This window comes from Balaenoptera musculus, chromosome 6, assembly GCF_009873245.2.
Source record: "Balaenoptera musculus isolate JJ_BM4_2016_0621 chromosome 6, mBalMus1.pri.v3, whole genome shotgun sequence".
In the NCBI taxonomy this organism is placed as follows: domain Eukaryota; kingdom Metazoa; phylum Chordata; class Mammalia; order Artiodactyla; family Balaenopteridae; genus Balaenoptera; species Balaenoptera musculus.
Window position 1 is genome coordinate 94,975,159 of NC_045790.1, and position 26,558 is coordinate 95,001,716.

At 36.6% G+C, this 26,558-nt stretch overlaps 1 protein-coding gene across 6 annotated transcripts in view; it reads right to left on the bottom strand.

Annotated features, from left to right (window-relative positions):
• PTBP3 (polypyrimidine tract binding protein 3) overlaps positions 1–26,558 on the bottom strand; it is a 96,935-nt gene that overhangs the window by 58,884 nt on the left and 11,493 nt on the right. For 2 of the 6 annotated variants that reach the window (XM_036854636.1, XM_036854633.1), the window contains one exon: positions 5,563–5,647. In XM_036854636.1, the coding sequence (XP_036710531.1) occupies positions 5,563–5,596 (34 nt within the window). In that variant the 5' untranslated portion in view covers positions 5,597–5,647. Of the gene's footprint in view, positions 1–5,562; positions 5,649–26,558 lie in introns of those variants that run through there. The other 4 variants (XM_036854635.1, XM_036854634.1, XM_036854637.1 and 1 more) reach the window with 3 other exon arrangements.

Below are 26,558 nucleotides of genomic sequence, written 5' to 3' on the forward strand. Positions count from 1 at the left end.
AATTTAAAGTTCATATGTCCATTATAGGCTAAGAGACATTCTTAAGGAATATTAATATCTAAGCAGAACGACCAGTTTGCCTGGGACAGTCACAATTTGGCATCATTGTTCTAGCAACCTGTACAGTTTAACATCTTCTCTTTTGAAAAAAAATTATTAACAGTTGCATTGAAATAAGCTAGAATAGGCTTAGTAGATCCAATTGATTTTTTTAACTTCCAGTTTTTGCCATGGCCTCCTCTAGTAGTTTATAAACCACATGTACAGTGATTAAATCTGAATATTAACCAATGTTAACCAGTGAGACGGAATCTCTTCATGACTTTTTCACAGACAACACACAGAGTCTTTGATTTAAAAAGGAAAGAAGGGAAGAAGGGAGGGAGGGAGGGAGGGAGGGAGGGAGGAAGGGAGGAAGGGAGGAAGGGAGGGAGGGAGGGAGGGAGGGAGGGAGGGAGGGAGGGAGGGAGGGAGGAAGGAAGGAAGGAAGGAAGGAAGAAAAAAGAAAAGAAATGCAGTGGCAGTGGGGACTTCCCTGGTGGCACAGTGGTTAAGAATCTGCCTGCCAATGCAGGGGACATGGGTTTGAGCCCTAGTCTGGGAAGATCCCACATGCCGCAGAGCAGCTAAGCCCATGAGCCACAACTACTGGGCCTGCACTCTAGAGCCCGCAGGCCACAACTACTGAGCCCGCGCGCCACAACTACTGAAGCCCACATGCCCTAAAGCCCGTGCGCGGCAACTACTGAGCCCGCATGCTGCAATTACTGAAGCTTGTGTGCCTAGAGCCCGTGCTCTGCAACAAGAGAAGCCCCTGCAATGAGAAGCCCACACACCGCAATGAAGAGTAGCCTCTGCTTGCCACAGCTAGAGGAAACCCGCATGCAGCAACAAAGACCCAACATAGCCAAAGAAAAAAAAAAAAAAGAAAACAATTTGAAAAGAAATTTTTAAAAATTTTTTAAAACTTTAAAAAAATTTTTAAAAAAGGAGAAGAAATGCAGTGGGACACAAGTAGCTAAGGATAGCTCCTAACTCCTTCCATCAGTATTCAACCTGCTACCTATGCTATTCATTTGGCTGCCAGGCTGCCAGTCTGTGGAAAATGTGGGAATTACAGGCCAGTTGCACATGAAATACAATTCTGTTTATAATCATTCCATTTTATATCTTATAGTAAATCCATAAATCTGTAATTCTGAATTAATTTGCAAAGTTTCTTCTCCATGTGTAAACAATAAAGTGTCAGGTGTTAATATGTTGACACCACTAACAGAACTTTGCAAACAGTTAAATTATATCAGTTTTATCATCATCTGCTAACATTAGAAAATCAGTTATTACCCAATAATGGTATAATATTAAATACTTTCAATGGAATAAAAGGAAAGTTTTTGGGAAGTCATTCTATCAAAAGTGAAATGTGTGACACTAATGGAAATTCAGTTTAAAAAACTCAGCTAAAAATAAAACTTCTTTGGGGTAATAATACAAATATAAATTTTGGTGCAGCAAGATGTCATGGCAAAAACAGTGTTCTGACAGTCCCATGAAGTAGACATGTATCTGCAATCGATTTGGTGCACACATAACTTGTTACCAAACAAGCAATATTCTACAGATAGAAAGAAAAATTATAGTCGTCAAATTTTACAAATATTTTAAAATCCACATTTAGATTAACTGAACTACAAAAATTTTGTGATGAAGACTATACTGAATACAAAAAAGATCTTTCAACACAATACATGGCTTTCTTTTAGCTATGCATTATCAATGTGATTTTTTAAATTATTTGTGTCTTTGAAGAACTACTTAAGTAACTTACAAAGGGATTTAACTTGTTTATAAATGAACCCTAAAAACTTTCTGACACAATTTGTTTAAAATCAATTAGAAATATTTATTCAAAGAAGTCAAGGAATGGAGTACCAAAATCTTTAGTTTTTGAAGCTTTTAGAGAATTGCAAATACTGAATCAAATATTACAGAAGTATTTTTAATGTATAGGTGACCTAAAAAAAGAAAAGTTTTTAGGTATCAACAGGCAAACCCTTCAGCAGGCCATCCCCTCATAAAAGGCAAACTAAAATTAGAAATTTTCCACGTATCACAGGTATTTAACAAGGAAGTCTTATCTCTGTTCATGGATTTGAATGTAAATGTCTGGATCTTTAATTCTCTCTTCCCTTCTGGTAGGAATCCCCAAAGCAATAAATTAACATGTACATTAGGACATGTTACGTGCTGGTGATACCCTAGCAAGTCTAGCAGAGCAAACACAAAACTTCCCTGAAGATTCTCACAGAAGAAAAAAATAATTCAGCTAAAGATTACCTCACAACCAAAAATTATGAATCAAGGAAAAATAATATACCATAAGCAAATACTAGCAGACACAAAACCCAGTAATATTAGCACCCCCAAGAACTCCATAATTGTAAAATCTGAGACTATAAAAATTTTGTTTTAAATAATTAAAAAATTAGGGGAAAAAAGCAATAGAAACCATAAGAAAAGAACACGATACCGTTTTTCTAAATAACAACAAAACTAGATCTTTAAAAATGAATCAAAACAGAGAAAAATGAAAAATATATGCCTTGAAATCAATTACTCAATAGAAGGATTAAACAGCATATTAGACAAAGCTGAACAAATAATGAGTGAATCAGAAAACCATTTCAAGGAAATTATCCAAAATACAGGACCTTAATGAGAAAAAGGTGACAGTAAATGTAAGAGGTTAAAACAATTGCAGGACTAAATGAGGTGGTCCTATACATGTCTAACTAGAGTTCCAAAAGGAAACAATTCTTTGGAAAGTAGGGTCACTCCTAGACAGAATAAATGAAAGTAAGTCTGCAGCAATGGTCTTCAACCCTGGCTGCACCTTACATGTATCACCTAAGAAACTTTAGAAACAAATTAAAAACAGTGCCTAGGTCCCCCTTCCCCCTCCTGTAATTTTGGAATCGGTGTGGAGTAGGTCAAGTTATCTGTATTTTCTTCAAAGCTTCCCAAGCTATTTTAGTGAACATCCAGGGTTGAGAACTAGTGATCCACACCTAGACACAGCTAGAGAAACCACAGAACAAAATTAAAGAGAAAAATGTTAAAACAACTACAGAGAACTAATACTATCTACAAAATAATAAGCTAGACTGACAAAAGACTTCTCAACAACAGATGCCAAAAGAATAATAAAACAGTACCTTCAAAGTACTGAGAGAAAATAACTGTCAACCTGGAATTCTAAATAGCTAACTACCACTCAATAGTAATATCAAAAAAGACATTTTTAGTCAGTCTAAGAGGTTACCATTTATAGAGTTTTGCTGAAATAGTTACTAAAGAGGATGTGCTTTAAGAAGAAAAACACTGAACCTAGAATGAATGGGATACAAGAAGAAATTGAAAACATAAAAGCAAAACACAGCAGACTACTGATGCCAGCTAAACTCACAGCTCATACTTCTTTTCCTAAGTAATCAATCAACCAGGATGTCAGTCTTTCTGGTCATCCATCCCAGTAGTTTGTAAACATGACCAAACAAACTGACCTCAGTTTTAAAAATAAGAACAAGGGCTTCCCTGGTGGCACAGTGGTTAAGAATCCTCCTGCCAATGCACGGGACACGGGTTCGAGCCCTGATCCAGGAAGATCCCACACGCTGCGGAGCAACTAAGCCCGTGCGCCACAACTACTGAGCCTGCGCTCTGGAGCCCGTGAGCTACAACTACTGAGCCTGAGTGCCACAACTGCTGAAGCCCACGTGTCTAGAGCCCGTACTCTGCAGCAGGAGAGGCCACCACAATGAGAAGCCCGTGCACCGCAACTAACCCCGCTCGCTGCAACTAGAGAAACCCACGCACAGCAACGAAGACCCAATGCACCCAAAAATAAATTAAAAAATAAATAAATTTATAAAAAAAGAACAAACACATGGGTCCCACCCTAGATGTACTGTTAACTCTAGGAGTAAGGGCCGAAATTTTCTTAAAAGCCTACCAGATCAAGAGGATAATCAGATTTAGGAACTTCAGATTTCTAGCATTTCCTTCATTCAGCAGGTTCTCTTAAAGTGTGGTTCCTCAAATGGCAGCATCATCATTACCTGCGAACTTGTGGAAATGCAAATTCTCAGGACCCGCTCCAGATCTACTGAATTAGAAATTCTGAGGATGGACTCTGCAACTGTGCTTTAACAAGCCCTCCGGGTGATTCTGACGCCAGGTCAATTTTGAGAAAGCCGCTTTAATCTCCTGCTCTAAGTACCCTGGTCACACTTCCACATGAACAAACCCCCTGCTGCTGTCCTGACTATAAAATCCTTCCATTTAGTCTTCTAGAGCAATGTACCATGGCTGACCAATTCCCAAACATTCTTAGTCTCTTCACTGGATTTTCTTTACATCTTTTGTCTTAACTGAACCTCCTGGTTCACTTCTCTTATAGGGTCTTCACATAAAGGCTGTTCACTCTCCCAAACATCATGTAACTCAGGGTCTGGAAAGTGAGGTCTACTCATTCCCTAACTCCCTATAACACCAAAACATCTGGATAAAAATCTCACCTTTTCTGAGACTCTCCACTCTCATGGCTTCAGTTGTTAAGTGTATATGATATTGACTTCCAAATTTCTCTTTATGATGTTGAGACCGGAACCCACTACCTATCTCACACTTCCATCTGGATATCCCCAGAGGAACCTCAAATCAATATATAAAAATCTGAGGACTTCCCTGGCGGTCCAGTGGTTAAGACTCTGTGCTTCCAATGCAGGGGGTGCGGGTTCGATCCCTGGTCGGGGAACTAAGATCCCACATGCCATGTGGCCAAAAAAAACTGAACCTGCCATATTGTCCAACCCTGTTCTTCCTGTACTTTCTAATATAAATGAAGGCACCACAATTCAGCTATCCAATTATCTAATTCTAAACCTACAAATCATCAATGGAATTCCTTATTCAAACATTCGATTAATCACCAATTACCATCAATTATTTCACCTTCTGTTAAGTTCTCTAATTCTCTCCATCACAACTACTACTGCTATAGTACAAATTCTCCCCCCTTACCAGGATTTCCTATACAGCAATAGCCTCCTAACTGCTCACTCTCTCTCAAGTACTGCACTCCTCCAATTCATTTTACAGTCCTTAAATTTCAAGAACATTTATTTTTAAAATCATGTGAACTTATAGTTTTAATACTTCTACTCTAAATCCATCATCATTCAACACAAGTTTTTAAATCTAGCTCTTTTACTCAATAGTTCTAGATCACCAACTTACTGATAATTTTATCACAACTATGTAACAAAGAATGTCAGTCAAAAAAGGAATTATCTAATCAAATCCAAATTAATGCTTAAAATTTAAGAGTGCTGTAACTAGTAATTTCATCTATATGAACTTCACTGCCACAAATTTTAGTTTTTGTTATAAATAATAGCACTGCATGTTTATAAGATGAGCAAAATAAGAACATTGTGAAAAAAAAATTTTTGAAACCCAGAGAAAGACAACATCTCAGATTTTGAAAAAATGAAAACTCACCATACACACCTGCAGAACGAGTGGAATTGTTCATGGTAAAAGGTCCGTTAACGACATCGGAAGAAAGAAGCTCATCAGATCCCCGCTGAAAAGCAAGAGCAATATTCTGTTAATAAAACAAGTCTTGGATAATGGTCCACATTTACTACTAAAAATATTAAAAGCTAATATTACTTAATCTGAATATCAAGGCACTTAAGGGGAAGTCCTCAAGAATCATAAAATCTAAAGGTTGGAAGTGAACTTAATAGTAAACAAAAATTATTGAACATCCACATGACTGTTAGTTATAAAAAAGAGAACTGCCATCACATAATTGGGGGCATAATCCCACAACCCTTTTGAATCAAACTCAATTCTCCGAGATGTTACAACTGAAGTATCAAAACCATATTTAGGGGTTGAATCCTGACATTGTTTTTGTAGTATATTTTTAAGGATATTTAGTATATTTTAAATACATTTTGGTATATTAAGTATGTTAAGTTTTGTAGTATATATATATTTTTATAAAGGACTGATGACTTTTTTTTTTTGGCTGCGTTGGGCCTTCGCTGCTGCGCGTGGGCTTCCTCTAGTTGCGGTGTGGGGACTACTCTTCACTTCAGTGCGCAGGCTTCTCACTGTGGTGGCTTCTCTTGTTGCGGAGCATGGGCTCTAGGCACGGGCTTCAGTAGTTGTGGCTCATGGGCTCTAGAGCACAGGCTCAGTGGTTGTGATGCACGGGCTTAGCTGCTCCACAGCATGTGGGATCTTCCCAGACTAGGGCTCGAACTCATGTCCCCTGCATTGGCAGGTGGATTCTTAACCACTGAGTCACCAGGTAAGTCCTGTAGTATATTTTTAAGTATTTGCGTGCAAATAATTTGTGTAGCACTCCCTGACTTTTTCATAGATGTGTATTTTTAAAAGTTGAACACAAAGATGCAATTTATTTCAATATTGGTCAAATCCTTTAAGTAAGTGATTTTTTCATTCATTAATCCTTAAAATGATCTTTAATGTGTACTATTTCTTAAACAACTACTGTTTAAGTAATTTAGACTTTTTTTCAGGTAAGAGTTTTGACCAATTCCAGAGTTGAACTGTCAAAGCTGAAAGACAAGTCAGTCTAGCCTTTTCATTGTAAAACCATAAGGTCTTTTACCAAGATTAAAACGTTTATACCTAGGAAGTACAATAAACACCGTGTATAAATTTAAAAACAACCTATTTCAAATGGTAGTTTGTTCAGCTCTCGGTCAATTTTTTTTTGGCGGTGCCATGCGGCTTGTAACATCTTAGCTCCCCAATCCAGGGTCAAACCCCAGGCCCCCGCAGTGGAAGCATGGAGTCCTAACCACTGGACCACCAGAGAATTCCCAAGCTCGGTCAACTTTTAAGAACAAATATTTCAGTCTACTAGATGATAAAACCTAATCCCCAAACTATCCTACAAAAGTTATAACATCAACAGTGCTCCGACAGATATTTAATGTTTAGGAGTAAGGACCACTCCTGCAGGGAACAACCTCAGCCTTTGCTGAAGAAAAGCAAACCACCAGTGTGTTTGCATAATATAAATACAATTATTTAAACAATTCCTGTATTAAACATCCAGAAATTACTCCCTTTGGTCTTTCACCCGTAAGTTTATAGAGACAGTTTGGAATAAGAGAAAGGAACTAAGTGAGCACGTGAGATGAAATAAAATTGAAAATCTCAAATTCCAGAAAGACTTGGATTATGACCTCACTAAAAGCAAAGGTCTTCCTGAGAATATGTGAAATACAGGTAATATGTGAAATACAGATATTGGCAGACAAAGACAGACTTTGTATAGCTGCCTGCCAGTGGATACGGAAAGGTGAATTTTTGCAGTTTTAAATGTAGTAAAAATTTAAACATGCCCAACATGTTTTTATATATGAGGAATTTGATAAACTATGTGTTACTAATAGATATATTTTCGACACATATGAGTGTAGTGTCAATATCAAGTATCAATTTTCTACATGTAAATTGAATTAATTTGGTCTTAGAAACCACTTAGAGGGACTTCCCTGGTAGCGAAGTGGTTAAGAATCCGCCTGCCAATGCAGGGGACATGGGTTCGATCCCTGGTCCGGGAAGATCCCACATGCTGAGGAGCAACTAAGCCTGTGCGCCACAACTACTGAAGCCCGTGTGCCTAGAGCCCGTGCTCCGCAACAAGAGAAGCCACTACACCACAACGAAGAGTAGCCCCCGCTCACCACAACTAGAGAAAGCCTGCACGCAGCAACAAAGACCCAACGCAGCAAGGAAGGAAGGAAGGAAGGAAGGAAGGAAGGAAGGAAGGAAGGACGGACAAACTTAGAGATCACTTGAGCTCTTTTCTAGACTTGCAGGAGTATGTTAAAATGTCAACTAAATATTAATTCTAGGTGGACTGCAGATTGAAACGTAAAAGACAAAACAATAAAGACTCTAGGAGATAACAGAAAAAAGCATCTTCATAATCTTGTGGTAGGGAAAGATTTCTTAAACAAGAAACACAACTATTTAAAATAACTGATAAACTACACAAAAATGAAGTTATAATTTTTATTTACAATATATACAAATATTGAATCATTATGTTGTAGATCTGAAACATAATGTTATTTATCAATTATATCTCAATTTTTAAAAAAAGAATTTTATTAACAAAAGACGTCATTAGGAGATTAAAAAGGCAAGTCATAGAATGGGAGAAAATACTGCAGTACATATAACCAACAAAGATTGTATACCCAGAACTTACTAAGAAAAAGAAGAAAGGCTGGCGCGGGGGTACCCCACTAGGAATTGATGTGAAAAAAATCAAGGTAACAGAAAATGACAAGAGAGTTGAACAGGCACCTCACAAGTAAAGTGGTATACTTTATTACTGTTCCAGAGTATTTGTGTCCTTCTTTTCCTGTGAAAGAACCATTCATCCCCATCTATGGCCATGTGACTTGCAATGCCTCTGAGTGGAGGATACCTCCCTGACCCACTGACCTTGAGCACAGTTTTGTGCTATGCTTTGGCCTATGGAGTATGTATGGACATGACCTACATGACCTAAATCCAAGCAGAACTTTTGAAAGAATTAGTTTCTGCCGTTTTTCTTCCTTTTCCCCTCTGAAACAAGAGGAGCATATCCCAAATAGAAGCTGCTCTTTCAGCCTGATTCCCAGAATAAAAACACAACTGTATAGTTCCATAATAGCCACCAACTTTGTAAGTACACAAGAAATGTTTTTCTAAACCATATCTAAATGACTAATACCACACCCAATAAACGTATGAAAAGATGCTCAACCTCAATGGTCATCGGGGAATGCAAATTAAAACCACAATGAAATATAAACAGATTAAAAGGGCTGACAATATCAAGTTTTGATAAGAATGTGAAGTGAGAGAACTGTTATATGTTGCTAGTGGGAGTGTAAATTGGTACAATTGATTCAATATTCTAAAGTTGAATATATAAATATCCTAGGATCTCTTTTATTCTATTCCTATGCATACACTCAAGAGATTGCCTGCTATGTGCACCTATACATATGAGAATGTTCTCAGCAGCCTTATTTCTAGTAACCAAACTGGAAACAATCAAATGTCATCAACTATAGAATGAACAAATCTTTGTAAATTCATTCAATGATTTACAGCAACGAGAATCAACTACTGCTCTACACAATAACATACAAAAATCTCACATTAAGAAACCCATCACAAAATAATACATACTACATTGTTGCATTTATATAGAGTTCAAAAAGTAGTCAAAACTAAATTATATATCTAAACTATGTACCTACTTGCAAAAGATGAAAATTGGACCCCTTTCTCACACCATATGCAAAAATTAACTCAAGAAGGGTGTATACATAAATGTAAAACTATAAAACTCTTAAAAGGAAACATAAAAGTAAATCTTTGCGGCTTTGGGTTAGGAAATGGTTCCTTGGTAACAAAAGCACAAGTGACAAAAGAAAAAAAATAGATTAATAAAAATAAATAAATTGAACTTCATAAAAAATAAAAACTTTTGTACTTCAAAGGACACCATCAAGAAAATGAAAAGACAAGCCAGAAAATGGGAGAAAATATTTGCAAATCTATTATCTGACGAGGGACTGGTACCCAGAACGTAATCTCTTATAACTCAATAATAAAAAGACAAAATAATGCAATTTAAAAATAGGCAAAGGATCTGAACAGACATTTCTCCAAGAAAGTATACAGACAATAAGCACATGAAAAGATGCACAACATCGTGAGTCACTAAGGAAATGCAAATCAAAACCACTTCAAATAAAAATTAAGAGCATGACATCACCACATACTTATCAGAACAGTTAAAATAAAAAATAGTGACAATGCCAAATGAAGGTGAGGGATGTGGAAGAAACTGGATGTCTCATACACTGTTGAAAGGAACGTAAAATGGTACAGCCACTCTGAAAAGTTTAGTGGTTTCTTAAAAAACTAAACATAAAGAGCAATCTCAAAAGATCACATGCTCAACACAAAAACTCACATGTTCTATGATTTCATTTATATAACTCTCTCAAAATAACAAAATTATAAAGATGGAAAACCGACTAGTAGTTGCCAGGGGGCAGAGAAGCTTGGGAGAGATAGTATGATTATAAAAGGGTACCATGAGGGAGATCTTTGCGGTGATGGATTAGTTCTGTGGTGAGAATTACATGAACCTACACATGCAATAAAATGAAACAAAACTATACACAGGCATTGTATCAATGTCAATGCCCTTATTTTTTGTTGTTGTTTCCTTTAAATAAATTTTTTAAATTTTATTTATTATTATTTTTTTAAACATCTTTATTGGAGTATAACTGCTTTACAATGGTATTAGTTTCTGCTGTATAACAAAGTGAAACAGCTATACATATACATATATCCCCATATCTCTTCCCTCTTGCATCTCCCTCCCACCCTCCCTATCCCACCCTGTTATTGTTTTGGTTTTTTTTCCCCAGAAAGAGCATCTTTACTAAACAACAGGAAACAAAACGTGCCAGGAATCTAACCAAACACACAAAGCAGTGGGTGCGACTCCTCATAGGAAAGAATGACCCCCAATGGAACATAAATAGATCCCCTCGAAGTACATATATTTCGCATGAGTATGTACATCCATATGCAATATATTAAAAGAAATTTGGTTTCTATCACGAGAAGTTACTCAGCAATAATAAATCAACATCTCACCTGAGGCCGGGAAGTGAGGGCGCTGCAGCCACATTATAAACCGAGGCGCACCTCACGCCCGCACACGCCTCCCCTCTGTGCGTAGAAAAGTGAGCCAGGGAAGGCAGGTGGCCGTGTGGCCGCGGAGCCTATCCCGCAGAGCCCAGGAGCTGGCTGCAGCAGGGAGGCAAATGCCAGGCTGTGCCTGCCTGGAAGGCCGCGTCGGCTCTGGGGTGAACGGCAGCGCTCAGGACCCCAGCAACAGCACGACAGCGCGCCTGGTTTCCAACTGCGAGCCTGCCTCTGGGGTCCACCCAAGGCCCTCCAGATCTGTGTAGTTTGGCCAGTGGGGGCTTCTCCTAGGATCGAATGGCTTTTGCGAGGCGAGTAGAGTTTCTAGACCCACCAGGGCTCAGCCCACATACACACGTGCACATGCCCACACACACACGTGCTTCAGCGGAGGTCAGCAAGTTGCAAACAAGTATTCTACAGGGGCGTGCTCAAATAGTGCCTGCTTCGGAGTCAGTTTTGTCAACTGCATTCTGAGTTGTCCCCATGCCAAAGTGGATTTGTTCAAAAGATACGAGTTGCTGGAGGCTACAGAGACACAAGATGTGTTACACACCGGGGTGGGGGGGGATGCAACCCTCTCAGGGCTTGGCACAGTGTTTTAGTAACAAAACAAACAGAAGAAATGCACAGGAACCCAATGCCCTTATTTTGATAGTGTAAGTATGTAAGAGGTAACGATTGGGGGAAACTGTGAAAGGTACACAAGACCTCTCTGTAGTACCTTTACAGCTTGCTGTGAATCTCTAATTTTTTCAAAATAAAAAGTTAAAAATAAAACAAAACACAACTATGAAGAGATAACATCATTCTGAGCCAGAGGCTTCCTACTGACTTGAAAGACTTGTTGCCAGCCTAGAATAGTCATTACCATCATCACTGTGTTCAACCCTCAAGAGTGGATAAGAAAAGACTGGTCAAGCTGTCAATTACCACAGCTCATTCTCAGAGCTCATCTCTCACACTCTCCTTCTATACAATGGTGGTCCAGAAGGTGTCCCTTCAAAAACAAGCAACATTCAAAGAACAACCACAGGAGTTCTTTATGGGAATCTATACATAAGGAAAAGGAAGGAATCAAAAGATAACATATAACAGAAAAATGACACAACTTTATGTTATGAGTAAATGGTTCTTTGTAAAATGAAAAAAGTTTTTAGGAAAATATTATAGCCTCTCCTAAACAAAATACAAAGCGATACAACAGCTCAAGGGAGAGACAAATGAGAATTCTACCAAAGGAGTTAAAAGACAGATCTGTGAAAAACAAGAATAAAACAGTGTCACAAAAGTCAGATGTTTCAAAGAGAGAATAAGAGAACCAAAAGTGCAAAACATATTTCCACCCTCCAAAGAAGTTACCTGCTGAGAGGAACCAACTCTTACTCTATAATTTCATTATCAAAAAGCTGGAAAGAACAAATTTTCAGGAAAGCACTTTCTTGGAGTTACACGAGATTACTTAAAAGGCATCTAGAGAAGGTGTTAAACTGTTAACACAGGTCTGCCCCAGACAAGGCTTGCCAGCTAAGAATCCAAAAAGTTGTGGTCTTCTTAATGTACACATGCCATTTCAGTTTCAATATGAGGAGAAATGAGTTACTCATGGTTTTTTCTGTTTCTATCTCATTCAATAAACTCTGTTACCTAATTTCCTAACAAATAAATCTCCAATCAACTATTAAAGTGAAATTATTCCTTGTTGCTTATTGAATCAAGTCTAAATGTATTGTGATGGTGATTAAAAGCTCCTTCTAATCTGGACCTCCTACTCCCAATAACACTCCTGTCTTGTAATTTTCCCCAAATACATCATCTTTATTTCTGCTACTTTTTATGCTATTCTCCTGCCTCAAACACTGTCTCTTCACAACATATCCAGTCCTACCTACTGGTCAGAGATAATTAATACCACATCTGGAAAATTTTTCAACCCCAAAGTGAAGAGATTGAACTGAATTTTGATTGTCTTTCAACATTAAAATGTGCAAGATTCTAGGTTTTAGTACACTTAACATAATATATTCTTCCTATGTATATAACTATCAATATCACACATTTTGTCAAATATGTACACAGTTTTTTCCCAGCTACTTTGAGGTCTATTATTGTGCCTTATACTTCATTATATTCCCCCATGCCCTATAGCATAGTGTCAGGTACAATATAATGGCTCTCTGCCTTGGCTATAGACTAAAATCACATATCCAAGTTTAAAATAAATACTATATACCAGGTCCTACCCCACAGATTCTTAATCAGTAGCTCTGGGCTGAGGTTTGAGCACCTGTATTTCCAAAGCTCTAACGTGTAGCCAACTGAGAACTACTATAAACAGATGCTGTAATGAACACAGAAGCGTAATAGTATAGCAGTTTAAAATGTAGTCTTCTGGAGCAGACCGGATCTAGGTTTGAAAATGCTCCACAAACTTACCTTTATATTATACTACATATTATTTAACCTCTCTAAGGCTCACTTTGTTCACCTGCAAAATGAGGGTCATAATGGTACCCATACTCATAGGTTGCTCCGAGGATTAATATTTCTAATATACACACCTCTCATTAAACAGTGGCAAATAAATACTAATGATTCATTACTCAATCCTCTTCAAAAGCTATATATGCCAATAGTTATATGTATGCAATGTAATTAGTATTGAACAGCAATCTCCTAAATGTGAAAGATATTCTTTCAATAAAGGAAACTTTCTAAAGTTTTAGAAAGAAAAAAACTTTTTGATACTAACAAAAAGGAAATTTCCTTCTGTCAGATGAATTGATAAAAGACTGGATTTTAATAAAATCAAAATGTACAGGATTGCAAAGGAGATTTAATAAAGTCCCATTTATGATTAACCTTTGAGAATGAGGAAGAATAAAGCATGTGGGCATTAGAACTTTTCCTGCAGAACACTGATGATATTTGTTTATAGAGAAAAAGGAGGTCAAATTTTTCACTATAACCATCCTCATTTAAGCATCTTTGCATACTTATCCAATTATCTCAGGAAAAGATCTGTAGATGTTAATTAGCTAGATCATTTTTCATTTTGATAGTTCTGTTTTATCTTAATATGCACTGTACAAAGTTATAATATGAATCTATGTTCCTCTCTGTAATCCTTGATAAGCTTTTGTCACCTTGTTACAGTCTCCATCACAATTATTTTTAATGGATTCTTAAAATCTATAATTGCATACTAACTATTCCCCTATTACTAAATATTAGCATCACTTGTAATTTATTGATACCATAAGTTATGCTGTATTAATTTAGAATATAGCATTTTCCATATTTTATATTCTATCCATAGAATAAATATTAAGAAGTAAAAGAGACAATTTTTTTCTTTTTTTTTAAATTTTATTTATTTATTTATTTATGGCTGTTTTGGGTCTTCGTTTCTGCGCTAGGGCTTTCTCCAGTTGCGGCAAGTGGGGGCCACTCTTCATCGCGGTGCGCGGGCCTCTCACTATCGCGGCCTCTCTTGCTGCGGAGCACAGGCTCCAGACGCGCAGGCTCAGTAATTGTGGCTCACGGGCCCAGCTGCTCCGCGGCATGTGGGATCTTCCCAAACCAGGGCTCGAACCCGTGTCCCCTGCACTGGCAGGCAGATTCTCAACCACTGCGCCACCAGGGAAGCCCAATTTTTTTCTTTTTGAGTGAAGGTAAAAGATGGTAAAACTGCAAGAAATCTCAAATTTCTGCTTAACAGTATACTGTAACTTCAAGTTCCTACTACACTACAAGTGACTAATAAGAAGCATTTTTACTTCTATAGAGGTCTTTCAAATATTGTTAGAGTTGGCACATGACTCTAGCTCTGGACATTTTAATACTACTCAGAGTTTGGCTCACAGTCTGTAGAAGTAAAGAATTTAACCCTGTTCAAAGAGAGGTCTGGCTTTTGCCCTCTCCTTCTGGGAGGTAATCTCTAAACCCCTGTAAGGTCATGCCTGAGAAAGTGTCTTTTTTTTTTTTTAACTCGAGGGGCTTTGGGTCACCAGACAGTCTTAGAGTCAGGGTGGACCACACGCCTGGAGGGGCTGGAGGAGACTTAACTAAGATCAGCCTCAAGAGCAATCAAGTATGCTTACATAAAGGAGCCCCTCAATAAAAATGTAATCACCAAAGCACGGGAAGCATCCCGGTTTGACTCCATGAGTACTGTCACACACTGGTGCTGGGAAAGTAATGTGTCCTGACACCATAGGGAGAAGACAAAGGAAGCTCTGTGTTTGATACTTCCCCAGACTTCTGCCCTATGTGTTCCTTCCCTTGGCTGATTCAAATCTATATCCTTTCCCTGTAATAACCAGTAATGAAGAGTACAAAAGCTTTCAGTGAGTTCTGTAAGTTCTTCTAGCAAATTATGGGACCAGAGGGTGGTTTTGGAAACCCCCAGAACTTACAAATTCTGTCAGAAGTGAGGGGAGTCTTTCGTGGACTGTGTTCCCTAACTTCGCAGTTGGCCTAATTCCTCTCATGGAAAAATGATGAATCAGTAGAGCAAATATAATAAAACTATTCATTTAACAGATTTTTTTTAAAACTTTATTCTTCACCTCTAAATCACCATTTGGATTTCTAACTGTAAAAGAAAAATTTAGTCTAAAAATATGATCAAATAGTCAAACATAGAAAAACTGGAAAAACTAACTTAAATTTATATGGCATACTAAGTAAATTAATGCAACATCTTAACTGTCACATTCAATGTTTCCACACAAAATATAAACTATTATAATAAGGAAATGGTTAACATTAGAGTCTTCAAAATAAAATCATTTAAGTCTGATAATTCTACTAGATCTTTCAATAGTAACAGGAAGAGCTTTCAAAAAGAATATGCCTAAAATAATGCATGAATAACGCAAACCCTATAGTATCCAGTGAAGTGCAAGAATGCCTATTTTTATTTTTATTGCCTTATTACGCAATAAGAAAAATTAAAATATTTGATCCAAAAGTTTCACATCTGGAAATTGTTTCATATCAGAGATGGGGTTTACCATTTAACATACAGAATAAACAACACACATCTCAAATAATTATGATACTTTAAAAAAACTGGTAACTTTTTGACCCTAATAATTTCAGGATATGATAAATGAAAGAGAAAAAAGAGCTTACATTTGAAAATGCAGTCATAAAAAAAATATTCTGATAATCAAAATTTACTGGCTAAGCTTTTCTTCCCCAAGGATTCATTTTCAAATTACAGAAAATAAAGGTTTTTAAATATTATAAAGTTCAAATCCCAAGAGTCATATTACTTTGTAAGCTTTGTAAAAAGTGAGAAAAACACAATCAGTTCTGTTACTTTAAAGATTCCCTTCTTTAAAAAAAAAACAAAACTTTTCTTTCCTAGACATAAATTCTTTCTCCTGAAAACACAACACTGCCTATAAATTACAGACTACTTCAATATAAAACAAAAAGTATTTCTGAAAATTATGCTTAATAGTTATATCCTAAGTGTGTGAAAAGTAATTTTCCATTAGAGTCAAGGAAAAGCAATGCAGACCTAGGTAAAACTGAGTATCTGTCTAGTAGGGGAGGAAAACTTTTGCCTTCTTCCCTTTTAGGTTCTTTGGCTGGTCTAATAATTAAGCTGACATGAGACAGAATAACAGGAGAAAAACAAAATTTAATTTCATATATACAGGAGCTCATAAAGATATGAGACTCCAAGAAGTGACAAAAGCATGCAGTTTTTATACCTTTTAGACAAAGAAACAATTATTTGTGAAGATTTGACAAAACAAAGGGTCTGGGGCTTGGGGTAGCAAATTAATAAAGAAGTAACAAAGTTTGTTTAGTCACCCCTCTCTGCCTTGAATTTCCTATCTCTGGTGATAAGGATGCCTTCTACTCTCCTAGTGTAAGGAGGATACTTTCACATGAGAGATTTATTTCCTGCTTTCAGGGGGACCAAGGAGGGTCAGTGTCCTTCTTGCACCAGCTGTTTCTTTCCTCTTTTTTTTTAAAAATATTTATTTATTTATATATTTATTTGGCTGCGCCGGGTCTTAGTTGCGGCACGTTGGGATCTTTAGTTGCGGCATGCACGATCTTTTACTTGCAGGCATGCAGGATCTTTTAGTTGCGGCATGTGGGATCTAGTTCCCTGACCAGGGATTGAAGCCGGGCCCCCTGCATTGGGAGTCTTAGCCACTGGACCACCAGGGAAGTCCCTGGCTGTTTATTAAGTATCTTTAATTCAAAATAATCAACATGCCAAAGGGGCATATTTTATTCCACCTCACTCTCAAAAGGTCTAACGGCTATGATAAGAGATTATAGTTTAAGAGATAGATGGAAGATAAGCAGAATGAAGACTCAAAAATAAATGATGGGAAGCTCATTTGGATGAGTGACTATAGATGATCAACAGAAGGAAATTGTTAAAAAGTGAAAGAAAAAAAGACTCTGTACCACAGGTAAACAAATTAACATTAAACAAAAAAGCTTTAACAAACCAAATCATGAAGACATCATGGGGTGGGGGTGGAGCATGAACAATACTGGATCAACAGTCTCCTTAGAAACACACAGTAAATTTACATAAGTGCAACAGTTGTTCTGTGGACTTGTTAGCTCTCTGGCTAAGTCAATACACCAGTCAGCTTCACTGCCTCAAGTATCAATTACTGAAGCTCTCTCCTGCTAAAGAATAATTAAATACACTGGGCCAACAAAGCAAAAGAATACTGTAATTAAGCAGCACAAATAAAGTGTTTTATTATCAAATTTGATGGGAAGTGGTTTTATTTAGCATTAAAGTGAGATTATTAATACAATAAAAGGCAATCCACACAACTGAGAAACAGCCAGTAAAATAACATGTAAGGAAGAGTCTGAAAATAAACCATTAACTCATGGTTAAACTTGAGACCATACCTAAAATGCACATGAAATTCAAGAATAAGACATCATTTGTTTTAGTCTATCAAGATACTATGACCATAAAAAAGGAGCTATCAAAAAAAACTTCACAATTTTCCAGATCTTTTTTTTTTTAAATAAAAGAATCTTAAATACTGAAATTAATATTCAAGTCCTACCTTAAAGGTAAGGTAGCTCCCTCTGTAAAATTTCTAGCAAAAGGTCTAGTGACCCTTTGTAAACACTTCACAGAACAGAAAACTCACGTTGATCCTGCTCTGTTACTATGTTTTTCCATAAACAGAAAAACATATTATTATGTAGAGTCTCACCATACTATATACACTTGCTGATGACTCACCTTTATATCCCCCTCTACAGGAGCTAATAATGAAGTGGAATCTGTGTTCAAAACTTTTTTGCTTAAAAAAGAGTAATAATTATAAACACAAGGGAATAAACTGAATATTCAGTAAGGGTTTCAGAGTAATTGTGAGGCAGTACGTGATAACTCCAAGTTTTTTTTTTTTAACATTTAGGTTTTTGTTAACATTCACCTTCACAGCTCCTATTGCTCTAAACACACCCAAACCCCAAAGCCTCACATATGACTTGGAGATCATATCCCCACAAACTCTGTGGCCCCATCAACACTCTCATCTACTAAGTGAGTGAGAACAGTTACCCTAAAAAAAGAATAGTTACCAAATTGTTTGTTTGTGACATTTTCCTTTCCAAAGCTGCCACTGTTGAGATTTTAAGACAATGAGAATAAACAAGGTGGTAAAGATGGGGTAAATTCTTCAAATATACAGCTGTGACAATGTTTACAATCACATTTATGACACAGTTTCAATAAAATGGTTTTTATTGTCTTCATTTTATATGAACATCTTAGCAATAAATAGTAACACTTTTTTTAATGACTAGCAAAATTATTCCTCCAACAGCCTTCTAATTCATGACGTCTAATCAAAATGCCATTCATTTGAATATTTATTTAGTTCCTACTATATAGGCATAGATCATACACATTGACTTCAATATGTAAAAGTGTTTTAGCAATATTCATTCACTCAACAGATCCAACAAATATTTACTGAGCACCAAACTATATGCCAGGGTCTTTAAGCACTGGGGAAAATCCCAGTGAACAGACAAAAATTCCTGCCCTTATCGTGTGGAGTTTACAATCTTGCAGAAGGAAACACATAACAATCAATTTAAGAAAATTGTGTAGTATGTTTTAAAGTCATAATGCTTTTTAAAAAGCAGGATAAGGAGCAACGAGGGGTAAAGAGGAGAACTGCGATTTTTAAGTAGAGTGGTCAAGGAACGATTTAAGAGCAAGTGACATTTAAGTGTAGTCTTAAGGAGGTAAGGAGCAAGCTATATAGGTATCTGAGGGAAGAATGTTGTAGGCCGAGGAAACTGAGATAGAATGCCTTGCATGTTCTAGAAAACAGTGACGAGGCCAACTGTGACTGGAAGAGTGTGAGCAAGGAGAGAAGAAAACTAAAGAGACAAGGAGGGTATGTCATAGCATGTGGTGCCTTGAAAGCCATTCTAAAAAATGTTACTGAGTGAAACGAGGGACAAAGAGTTGTGAACAAAGGAGTGACATGATCTGATTTACTTTTTTAAAATTTATCTTATTTATTTATTTTTGGCTGGGTTGGGTCTTCATTGCTGCGCGCAGGCTATCTCTAGTTGTGGAGAGCAGGGGCTACTCTTTGTTGCAGTGCGCGGGCTTCTCATTGCTGTGGCTTATCTTGTTGCGGAGCACAGGCCCTAGGCACGCAGGCTTCAGTAGTTGCAGCACACGGGCTCAGTAGTTGTGGCGCACGGGCTTAGTTGCTCCGCGGCATATGGGATCTTCCCAGACCAGGGCTCGAACCCGGGCCCCCTGCATTAGCAGGCAGATTCTTAACCACTGTGCCACCAGGGAAGCCCTGATTTACTTTTTTAACCGATCACTCTGGCTGCAGTGTTGAGAATAGTTTGTAATGAAGCAGAGAAAGATGCAGAGACTCCAGTAGGAAGTTAAGGTGATAATCCAGATGAGGGGCAAAGGGAGTGTTACTGGGGAGAGTGGTTGAATTATGAATACACTTAGAAAGGTTTGCTAATAATTAGACATGGAGTGAGAGAAAAAGAAGTCAAAGATGTCCTGGATATCCCAAATAGGCCTAAATGTAAAATATTCTGTCCTATAGTCAGTGAACAGATATTTTAAAGATTTTACTATACGTATTCTCCAATTCTCACAACTCTGCAAAGTAGGTATTATTATCCCTCAAAGAATCAGAGGTTATATTATTCGACGTAGGTCAGAGAGGGTAGGTGGTACAATTAAAATCTAGGTCTGGTTTATTTTTCACCTGACATACCTGTTGCTCTCCAGTCTAATAAACAAATTTCCTCTCAATATCTTATGCCAATCCTTTGATTCATTTATTCCACATCTAGACATTTTATATTAGAACTGTACGTGAAGATATGTACATGTAATCATCCTTTACAAGAACAAAATAAACAAATACAAAGATAGCTAATACTGACTGCTTAATATGTGCCAGGACTGTTCTATGTGCTTTATCAAACATATTTCATGTAATCTAAGAAGGCTTCAAGTGTAAGACTCCATAATTTTATCTAATATCCAGAAAGAAAAAGTGCTGTCAACCAAACTGTAGTACATTATCAACACTAAGATGCACCCTGATGTCAGAAATGTTAATATGGAAAAAAAAAGGGGGGGCCTTAGAATCAATGAACTATCAAATGGTCATAAAATGCTAAGCACTGAGCAATATTATGGTGATCAGTGTTGGTTCAAAATATTACATCTCATACCTCATTCATTAAAAATACTAGTTCTATCCTTTTCCTTTCCACATTTTAAGTTCTAAACCTCTTTCAACTCTCTTTTTTCCCCTCAAGGTTGTAACTAATGGAATATTAGTGTTTAACTTTGAAACCACAGGCACTATTGAACTGCTTGTGAAAAAAATCTCTGTAAGACAAGGATAAAACATCCTCTTCCAATACAGTTGCAGAAAAAGACACAATTCTGGTCATAAAACTGCTTATAAATAAATGTTATTTCTAACAAAGATGTCCTGTGATCACCTGAATTCTGGAAAGTATAGCTATGTCCCATAAAAATGACAAGGTCTGGGTTTTGGTTAGTTGTCATACTTAATAACTTACTGCCCTAATATTATATTGACGCCTATTTTCTGAAACACATATAAACTTACAAATTTTTTTATTAAGCCTATCATTGAAACTTCCCTCTTCTCACACATTCATAAACAAATCCTAACAATTTTTTAGATTCTCATAACACAGAGTTGTAAAGCCTATTAACATTTTGTGAATGAGAAAAATAAGGCATAAATGAGTTAAGTAGCTTATATAAATTACACTACAAATAAAGAGTTGGGGTCAGGATTCAAACCCAGGCAGGCCAATTTCAGAGTCCATGCTTTTAACTGCTATACTAAACTACTAAAATATTAAACCACCACTATGTTCATAATAAGAGATTAGTTACATGAGTTACAACAGATCCATGCAATGAAATACTAGACGGTTACTAAAATGATAAAGGACCAGACTTATCAACCTGATATAAACTCACAAGATATTGTTCATTTTGAAAGCCATATAAATTAGTTATAACATGTATTATGTTTCCATTTTTGTAAAGCAAATTAATAATAAATATGCACATATACTGTGAGCATATATGAAAAGGTCTAAAAGCAAACTCACCTAAATTTTAGCAGGAATTATTATTTCTAGCTTTTACCTTCTCCTTTACACTTGTCGCATTTAAACATTAATTAATCAAAGGGAAATGGGCTATTTTCATTTTGAAAGAAAAATGAACTTTAAAAATTTTGCCAACATTTGTTTTAAGCTCCATACCTGGGTCTTTCAATCAAATATATTTCATGGGAATTTTTGGTCAATTCTACGGAACATATTTATCATTGCAAAAATGTTTAAAAATTTTTTTAATTTAAAATTCCTTCTTGCACCATTTAATGATCTGAAGGCACCTCTGAATTTTATAATAGCCACACTGTATGAACATAGGCTAGTTTTCATGTTACTTTAGTTGAGAAAGAGCAGACTGAATGGCTATGAGTCTCAATGGATGGAATTCCAACGCATCACAAAAACAGTGTTGTGGGACTTCCCTGGTGGCGCAGTGGTTAAGAATCCGCCTGCCAATGCAGGGGACCCGGGTTCGAGCCCTGGTCCGGGAAGATCCCACATGCCGCGGAGCAACTAAGCCTGTGAGCCACAACTACTGAGTCTGCGCTCTAGAGCCCACGAGCCACACCTACTGAGCCTGCGTGCCACAGCTACTGAAGCCTGCGCGCCTAGAGCCCGTGCTCCGCAACAATAGAAGCCACTGCAATGAGAAGCCCGTGCACTGCAATGAAGAGTAACCCCCACTCACCGCATCTAGAGAAAGCCCGTGCGCAGCAACAAAGACCCAACCCAGCCTAAAATTAATTAATTAATTAATAAACAAAACAAAACAGGGTTGTACTCCAATCTCCTCTTCACCTTAGTGAAACTACAAGTATATTTCACTGCTTTAGCAGACTGTAAGCTATGCTTCCATCTCTAACACAGTGGTATACTATTTTTATCCCAGAACAAACCAACGTCCAAAAATAATGGAGCTTATTAACCAAATACTATCTGGAATATTAGTTTTCCTAAAACCAACTGACACCAAGGGGTAAAAAACAGAGCATTGGTTTTGGAAACAAACCTTTGTTTGAATCCAGCCCCTGTCACTAGGGTATTAGGTTTGACCTAAGGTATCATGTTACAGTTAACACCACAGGTTTTTTTCTTCTGTAAAATTAGTCTAATATTATAATAGATATGCAAAGTCTCCTTTTAAAATGACCTCTTATATACTGATACCCAGCAGGATAGGGATAAAATGCATTTTTTTAATCTGGGAGAGGGAGGCAAAAGCAGTACTGGTGAACAGAATGTTGATGTTCTGCCTACTTATCCTATCAATAATTAAGAGAGATCTTGAAATCTATGACTAGTTATGGATGTGGCTATTTCTTCTTTCACCAGAACTGCTATACAACTCACAACTCCTCAGGACTCACAGGAGTCCTCTCTTGAATGAAGATTTCCTATGTTTTGGAGAAAAAAAAGTGCAGAACAGTGCATAGAAATATGCTGTCTTTTATATTAGAAGAGGAAGAAAAAATATGTACAGTTGCCTGTATTTGCATTAAAAAGGTACTAGAAGGGTAAAGAAAAAACTAATAAAATTGTTATCTTTGGGGAAAACACAAGAAGGGGGACAACAATGTGAATGAGAGATCTCCCTATACACACAGTTGAATTTATTTTTTGGTGAATTACTTCTGTCCTTTTAACTTTTATTCATGAATTTAATTTTTATTTTTATCAAATACGTGTACTGTAACAAATTTTACAAAATAGTCTATATGATAAAAGCAAATCTCTCCACCCAAACAGAATCTTTAAACAGTTCTTATTCTAATGGTTGCCACCACAACATTAGATAATATGCTTATACCACTACTTTTAAGTTATCAACTTTAAAAATAAACTGGCTGACCTCTAATATGAAAACTTAGTTTACCTCTTATAATTCCTTTTTCTGTTCTCTCAATGTTTGAAATATATGCTCTTAATTTTAATTCTTGTGTAAGTATCTTTGAACTTTAAATACTACACGTGTATCTTTACTGCTTGTTTTGTCAATTTGACATTACCTCTTGATTCTCCAAAAGAGAGCTTTTGGGGCTAGTAATCTGTTCCCTCCCTCCCTCCCTCCCTCCCTCCCTCTGCCAGCTTCATTTTTACTTTTATTGGTATGCTTGTTACATTCTGCCCTGCAACAATAGCATTCTGGGCTTTGTCCATTCCTGTCCTGTCCAAAGGTTGACTCAAAGTTGAAAATCAATACACAGCATTTACACTTTTATTACAATATAAATATTGTTCGAGGAAACATAATCCTGGAACACTTCACTTTTTACTCTATGCATCTAATGTCACAACCTTAGAACCACTTGAAAAAGACTATTCTTAGAATCAAGATCAAATGGATTCTTTATTATACTCTACCAATTTCTTAACATCATGCTACATTCTAATTTGGTTCATAATTAGACATTTTTATTTATTCATTCATTCATTTTTGCTTTCCGTGACATTTTTAAACTGTCTTTATTTTCCTCACACTATTATCCTTTATTATATCATCATATTTTCCCCAAACTCTTCATGGCACCACTCATTCTATGTAGTCCTCATTTTTCTTCCTAAGATCTCCCTCCTAAAACCCTCTTTTCTCCTGCTTCAATCTAGAATGACTGCTCTCTAGGACTTCTGAACAGCTATTAACTTAAGTCTTCTTTTCACTTTTCATCTGGGTTGGCTCAACTTTTTCCTGAACTTCTGTCTTCCTTGTCCTTAGTTCACATTATTATTTTGCTGGAGTACAACCTTAAACAACTACCTAAATGATGGTAAACACCAAGGAAAACTTTCTGGGTCCATGCATGTCAGAAAATTCTATCCTCATAATTAATCATTTGATAGCAAAGAATTCTGGGTTAAAAATTTTTTTTCCTAAGAAAATTAGGAAAAGATTCACCATTTTCATCTAGCATATAGTAGGGCTGGTAAGATGCCAGTCTGACATTCATTTCTTTGAAGTTGACTTGTTTTCTGCCCCCACCTCCCCGGAAGCTTTCTGAATCATCTCTTCATCGGTGGAACTCTAAAATTTCACAATAACATATCTAGGTGATAGTCCTTTGTACTCACTGTACTAGGTAATAAATAGGTGGGTCTGAAGCCTGAAACTAGAATGAGTTGGTCTGAAGCCTGAAGCTACCACCGTCCTTTGTACTTCCTGTACTAAGTAATAAATAGGTTGGTCTGAAGCCTGAAGCTAACATGAATTGCTAACTCCCATCTCCAAAATCAACCATGGAGGAGCTGTAGAAGCTGAAGGGATATGTGGATTTCAGGAACCAAAATAATGAGAGAAAAACCTTGATGAAATGTCAGGGAAAAAGATAAATCAACAGTTGAATTGAAATTTTAATACATTTCTCTTAGAAAGTAATAGACCAAACATAAAAAATATGACCAGAAAAAAAAAATACAATCAATAACTTGAACTAATAGATACACTGAATGCAGAACCAGACATCCAGCTAAGAATAAACATTTATAAAAACAGACATTGTATCAGGTTGGCAAACTTTATACGTAAAGGGCCAAATAGTAAGGGATTTTAAACTTGGTGGGCCATACAGTCTCTGTCATAACTCACAAAAGCAGTCACAGACAATGTGAAAATGAATGAGCATGGCTGTGTTCCGATAAAACTTTAATTACAGACACTGAGATTTGAATCTCATCTATTTTTCATCTGTTACAAAGTATTAATCGTTGGATTTCTTTCAAGCATTTAGAAGTATAAAGACCATTTTAGATTGCAGGATGTATAAAAACAGATGGCAGTGAGCCCTATTTAGCCCTTGGGCCATAGTTTGCCAACTCCCATATTAGTTCATAAAAGAAGTCTCAATATGTTCCAAAGGAATATACTGAACATACTATGTTCTCTGCAATAAAATTAGAAACAAAATTAAAAAGAGTGGCTAATGTTTGGGAACTAAACTTTTAAAGCCACTAAATAATTCTGGAGTTAAAAAGGAAACTTCGAAAAGATACATGCACCCCAATGTTCCTAGCAACACTATTTACAAGAGCCAAGATGTGGAAGCAACCTAAATGTCCATCACAGATGAATGGATAAAGAAGTTGTGATATATACACATAGGAATATTACTCAACCATAAAAAAGAATGAAATAATGCCATTTGCAGTAACATGGATGGACCTAGGGATTATCATACTAAAACGAAGTCAGAAAAAGACAAATATCATATGATATCACTTACATGTGGAATCTAAAAAATGATACAAATGAACTAATTTAAGAAACAGAAACAGACTCACAGACATAGAAAACAAACTTATGGTTACCAAAGGGGAAAGAGGAGGGAGGCATAAATTAGGAGTTTGGGATTGGCAGATACAAATTACTATATATAAAACAGATAAACAAAAGGCCCTACTGTAGAGCACAGGGAACTATATTCAGTATCTGTAATAAACTATAATGGAAAAGAATCTGAAAAAGAGAATATATATACATATATATAAATAAACATATATATGTAACTGAATCACTTTGCTGTATACCAGAAACTAACACAACATTGTAACTCAACTATACTTCAAAAATAAATAAATAAATAAAGGAAATTTTTAAAGAATCATAAGTAAAATATAAAAATACTTAGATATAATAAAAATGAAAACACAAATCTAAAACTTGTGGGATCCAGCTTTAGTACTTTAAGATAAGTTTATAGTTGTAAATACATTTATGAGAAAACAGATTTTAAAATATATGAGTTAATTATTAACTCAAAAAAGAAAAAAAATAAAGCAAAAGAGCAAATCCAAATCCTAAAATTACTGTGAGAGGAATAAAAAACCTGAATTGACCATAAGAATTAAAGATAGTGAAGTAGGGCTTCCCTGGGGGCGCAGTGGTTGAGAATCTGCCTGCTAATGCAGGGGACACGGGTTCAAGCCCTGGTCTGGGAAGATCCCACATGCCGTGGAGCAACTAGGCCCGTGAGCCACAATTACTGAGCCTGCGGGTCTGGAGCCTGTGCTCCGCAACAGGAGAGGCCACAATAGTGAGAGGT